The following is a 6,031-nucleotide window of genomic DNA, read 5'->3' as shown; positions in this document are numbered from 1 at the left end:
AGGTCTAAGACCACTAAAAGAAGTGAATCAGGTGTGTTGTCTTAAACTAATTTGGAGGATCCTTTCGGCTCGTTCACTATGGGTTAGTTGGATCAAGCTCTATCTAATCAGGAAAGGCTCAATCTGGGCGATCAAAGATAATACTCAAAGTGGATCATGGATGTGGAGAAAGATCCTTCACTGTCGAGAAAAGGCCGAAACAGTTTTACAGAGTGGAGGTGCATAATGGTATAAGCACATCGTTCTGGCGTGAGAAGTGGACCTCATTGGGATGCCTGAAGGATATTGTAAGGGAAGGTAGCTGTATTGACATTGGTATTCTAATTCATGCGAAAGTGGAGGATAGTAGGAACCATAGAAAGAAGCATCACCAAGTTGAAATCTTTAACAGAATTGAGATGGAGATAGAGAAGTTTAAAGAGAACTGGGTGCAGGAGGAAGATCTCTCACTGTGGAAGAATGACAAAGATAAATATAAGAAAATGTTTTCTACAAAGGAAACATGGCTAAGTATTAGAGAAAAGCATCATCTCTGCTCCTGGTATCCTGCTGTATGGTTCAAGCATGCAACGCCAAAATATTGCTTTATCACTTGGATTGCAATGCATGGGAGATTGTCTACAGGTGATCGAATGCAGCGTTGGAACATGAATGTTGATGCATCATGTGTTCTATGTCAAGAGCCTTTGGAGACCCTAAGCCATTTGTTCTTTGATTGCGCTTATTCTGCGCAAGTTTGGGAAGCGCTTATGAAGGGTGTGTTAGAAGATCAATACACTGTGAACTGGGAAAGACTCGTGAGTCTCACTACAAGGACTTCAAGTTGGAGTAAGATTAAAATGTTCATCACGAGGTATATGTTTCAGTCAACTATACACATGATTTGGAGAGAGCGAAACAGAAGGAGGCATGGTGAAGTTTCTGCTCCTGCAACTCTGCTAGTAAAGAGACTAGATAAGAACATGAGGAACATATTCACAGTGATCAGAAGAAGGGGGGGATAAGGAGTATGAAGGAGGAATGACTATTTGGTTTGACACTAGATAGTCTTATTTAGAGGTTTGAGAAATTTTGAGAAGTTTTGATACTTAAAACTATGATGCACTAGTTGTAAAAATGTATTTTTTTCTTTTGAATTCAATTTAACATTCAATTCAAAAAAAATATATACAAAATTTTGACACTTTTACTTCATTGTGAGGTAAAATTAATTTATTCTACTTAAATTTACTCATGCATTTTAACTATATAAGATGGATGACATCAAGATTTGCTTAACTAATAAAAACTTTGTATAAGCAAAATATCTTATAAAAATTTAATCATCACTCTTTTTTTTATTAACCCTAATTATTCGGGCAGTAAAAACCCTATTATTTCTAGAGGCCTAAGACAAAACCGGTTGTTTAATTCCTTTTAAACGAAAATAGAACTTAGAGCATGATTAATGGGGGGTCATCCTTATGGTGGGGTTATAGTTTTTTTAGTTAAAAGTTAAGAAACAGTTTCTTATATTCTGATAAAAACTCCACCATAAGAACCCCCATTAATCATGTTCTTAGGGAGCTAAACCTCCGCAAAACCACTCTTGTTAACTCCAAACATATAATTATTCCATGGCTACTTAATTAGATTTTTTTTACTATTTATTGTATATAGGTTATTGGTCTCTTATTTATTTATTTTTATTTTTTTAAGTTGGTCTTTTATTTATGAATGTATAACTGTACACTACGTTTACAATCGTATCAATTTTTTTCTTGAAAATAATTTAATTTCAACAAAAAGACGAGAAAATTGCACATGTGGTAGATTACGACTGAATTATACACTAGGGAGAACGATTGTATAACCTTTCAACGGGAAAATAAGGTGATATTCATATCCAACAGATAATATAATTACACTAATAATTAAAAGAAGAGAAAAATCATCTCAGGATAATGTAATTCCCGAGATAATTAATCCTCGACTTGGCACACGTAGATGGTGATTGATGATATCAAAATAGAGTACAAAGTCAACAATGCAAAAGATAGGCAAACAGTTTTTCTGTTTTTAACAAGCTGCAGTGGAGTGTGTGCCGTTTTTAACTCCCTGTCCATTTTCAGTTTCAGCCTTCCTAGCATTACATATACACTTGTTCGCCGTTGGCACGACTGTGATCTCTGCTGGTTCAGGAGATGCCAGTGTGCCTAGCTTCAGCATATCAATGCTCACCTCCGGCAACTTAGCGGCTTCGAGTTCTTTTTCCACCAAATCCGACGGCGTTTTGCAGTATTTGAAAACCACGTAAAGTATCATTTGAAGTGCACCAAGAGCAAACCCGATCACGTTGGGGAACTGCGATATCGACAGATGAAAAGTATTAGTGCTCAAAGCAATATTAACTACTTTTTATTTTAATATATGAACTTTTCACTTTATAGATCCATATCATTTTGTAGTATGGTTACCTGCAATATACTACTAATATTTCTTTATAACAGATTTATAGATAGAACTCTTTTGTAAAAGATGTTTTTTTAAAGACAAAAGGAGTATCTTTAGCGTTTGTGGGATATATAAAATGTAACACGACAATAATACCGAACAAAAGGGTTATGTTTTTTGTGAATCCATGTCTCTCTTTATCTATGATAATTAGCTTTGTATATAGGCTCAGCCGCTCAGGTATATAGAAACAAAAGCAAATAATGATGATTATAATAATGATTATAATAATGATTATGATGACTTACAGCAACGTAGATATCCCTAAGAGCAAGACCATAAAGAAGCCAGACGACCGCACTTATGGTAAGTGTCAAGGATAAGCTAAACGGCATGTACTCCACACTTTTTGTCTTTATCACCGTTCTCTGTTTTTAATATATACAAACATTAATTAAATCAGAATATATTTTCATTTTCATGTACCATTATATATGTAACACTAGCTAGCTAGACTATACTTACGATAATGCTAAGCGGCGCAGCGAAAACGCAGACAGAGAATCCGACACAGATTCCTCCGATGATCTTTGCACGTGTGGATCCTTTTGCTAAGAATTGGCAGAGGAGGAGAATTAAACAGAATCCTCCAAAGTTCATAAGCAACAAGAGCTTCACCGTTAACATCTGCACCAAAAGTATCATTAAATACAATGAAGCTCACATATAGAATTGGTAAGGGCTAATCAATGAACAACATACTCGCGCTTTCTTGGTGGCAAAGGCAACGAATATGGCGATGTATATGGTTTCGATGAAGCAACCAAAGGAGTTGATGGTGACTAGAAGGAAGACATCTTTCTTCTGAGTAGCATAGTAGAGCCAAAGCATCGCGCTGAAGAGCGCCACCACGTAAGGAAGAGATTGAAAATCTTCTGTGGTTTTCTTCTTCCAAATCCTATAGAACGTTGGCCTGCATCCATATCGAATCATCTTGGCTATTAAATAGTGATATCTCAACTGGTTAATTTGGTTTGCTATATGATCATTATTATAGTTGTTAGTTCTAGTTATAGCGAGATAGTAACATATAACGCATATGCTGATATATTTAAATTCTCATGTTTTAATGAAGTAAAGATGTGACTACTTACACGGGAGAGAGGAAAACAGCAAAGGAAATGATGTTTCCTGAAATATATATGATTATAGTGGAAGTATAATGTTAGTAGACATACCGGCTTTACAATATGGTTATAGGTTTATGATGATATCAAATTTGATATAAAAGGAGATAAATTCATACCGAGCAAGCCGAAGGCAAAGGCCCATGTGTTCTGAGTGTTGAAGATAGCCATGTATATTGATCTTTGGTTTAAGAGTCTTTTGGATAAGGAGAATTATAGGTCTTTGTTTGTATATGAAGAGAAGATGAACGCTTTGAGGTAAGAAAGATATTAGCTTTGTAAGTGTTTCTCTTAAATCAAAAGCTTATGGCACGACCTTAGCATTTGGGGACTTCAGGTATATATAGTGGGAGGTCTTAGGAAGGAATGGGGAAGATATATGTTGTGTGAATCATAATATAATTAAAATATATATACTTAAAGTATTATTGTCTTTGTAGGTGTACTCCAAAAACAAATGTCCTTAGAAAATTATTCACAAAGCAAATCCACACCAATATAACTTTTTGATAAATAATGCATGTCGATTTCGGTTTAGGCCAATTCTTTCTTTTAAAAGCTTTATGTCTAGATTCTACCTATTTCACATATATCTATATGTGATTTGTTTTTACATGTTACAATATGTTCTGCAGTTTGATAAAATTACAAAGCTCTTGAATACATTACGTTTCCAAGAAAATTAGTTCACGTGAAATTGTACGTAAATATATATTGCCGTTTTCACTTTTAGTAACTTTTTTATTCTATACTATTTACGTTTCTCAGTTTTCAAATCATTTTAATTTTTTTGCCGTTTCCGAATCATTAACATTTTGCCCGTACATACCCCAATCAACTAAAAACAGTTAATAACACATAGATAGATGCCCTCTTTCATTTGTACTTGAATTAACATTTGTTTCATCAACGATATTCACGTTTTGTTCTTACGTTTTAAAAGGTAAAATAAACGGAAAGAGAAGTAGACGGCTTAACTAATGGAGACCTATTGGTTGTGTTTTTTTTTTGTCAGAGCTATTGATCAAGATCCCCTATATATTAATTGAGAAGCATTTGAAAAATTAAAACTTTAATTTTGTATTAATTAAAAAAAACCCCAAATCATAGGTGACACTCTAAATGCCTTCTAAATTTCATTTCAAAGAATTTTAGAGCATCTAATATAAAGTGTAATTTAATCTAATGGTGTCACATTATTTCATAATTATATAACACTAGAGAACATTATATTAACCTAAAATATAGGAAGTGTGTATTCTTTCCTTAAATAAAACCTACGGAATTACCTAATACGATTTACATATATATGACAATTAATGATTATGAATAATAAAGATTTGATAACAATTTTTGCATCCCTTTTCATTTTTTTTTAAATTTATATTATTAAAAAACTTAAACAATCACATTAACCATATCATAAAAAAATTAGATTTTTTTCTTATATGTTATATTTTGAATTTTTTAAAATGACTTTAAATTACAAAAATGAGAAAACCTTATAAGTTATTTTTTTTAAAACGACTTTAAAATACAAAAATGAGGGCACCTTATATGTTATATTTTTCTTATATGTTATATTTTGAATTTTTTTAAAACGACTTTAAATTACAAAAATGTAAGTTTTCCTTAAGTAAACGACTAAAACATTAAAATGACATGTATCAATTTGATGGTTGATTTAAAAGCTTTCAAAACCATATGGAAGATAAAAGTCAAAATAATTTAACTGTGGAAACAATACTGTTCACTTTTTCAAGAATGTGTTCGATGGAAAAAATAAGGTTTTTATGTCACAATTTGTTTAATGTTCACTAGAGAACATTATATTAACCTAAAATATAAGAAGTGTGTATTCTTTCCTTAAATAAAGGTTACAGAATTACCTAATATGATATATATATATATGACAATTAATGATTATGAATAATAAAGATTTGATAACAATTTTTGCATCCTTCTTCATTTTTGTTTAATTTTATATTTAAAAAAAATAAACAATCACATTAACCGTATAATAAAAAAATAGATGTTTTCTTATATGTTATATTTTGAATTTTTTTAAATGACTTTAAATTACAAAAATGAGGAAACCGTATATGTTATATTTTTTTAAAAAAACGACTTTAAAATACAAAAATGAGGACATCTTATATGTTATATTTTTCTTATATGTTAGATTTTTTTCTTATATGTTAGATTTTTTCTTATATGTTATATTTGGAATTTAATAAAATGACTTTAAATTACAAAAATGTAAGTTTTCCTTAAGTATACGACTAAAAATATTAAAATGACATGTATCAGTTAGATGGTTGATTTGAAAGCATTCAAAACCATATGTAAGATAAAAATCAAAATAATTCAATTGTGAAAACAATACTGTTCACTTTTTCAAGAATGTGTTC

General features: G+C 31.4%; 1 protein-coding gene across 1 annotated transcript; it reads right to left on the bottom strand.

The window, feature by feature from the left end:
* Window positions 1-1,849: 1,849 nt before the first annotated feature.
* Window positions 1,850-3,948, bottom strand: LOC106301580 (bidirectional sugar transporter SWEET12). The gene is made up of 6 exons (XM_013738020.1): window positions 3,740-3,948; window positions 3,588-3,624; window positions 3,196-3,406; window positions 2,959-3,120; window positions 2,742-2,861; window positions 1,850-2,343 (listed from the first exon to the last, which is right to left on the bottom strand). The coding sequence occupies exons 1-6, from the start codon at window positions 3,789-3,791 to the stop codon at window positions 2,059-2,061; spliced, it is 867 nt and encodes a 288-aa protein (XP_013593474.1). The 5' UTR covers window positions 3,792-3,948; the 3' UTR covers window positions 1,850-2,058.
* Between the last annotated feature and the right edge of the window lie 2,083 nt (window positions 3,949-6,031).

The sequence above is a fragment of the Brassica oleracea genome, chromosome C7 (genome assembly GCF_000695525.1).
Source record: "Brassica oleracea var. oleracea cultivar TO1000 chromosome C7, BOL, whole genome shotgun sequence".
Classification (NCBI taxonomy): Eukaryota; Viridiplantae; Streptophyta; class Magnoliopsida; order Brassicales; family Brassicaceae; genus Brassica; species Brassica oleracea.
This window is presented reverse-complemented; position numbering and strand designations above follow the sequence as displayed.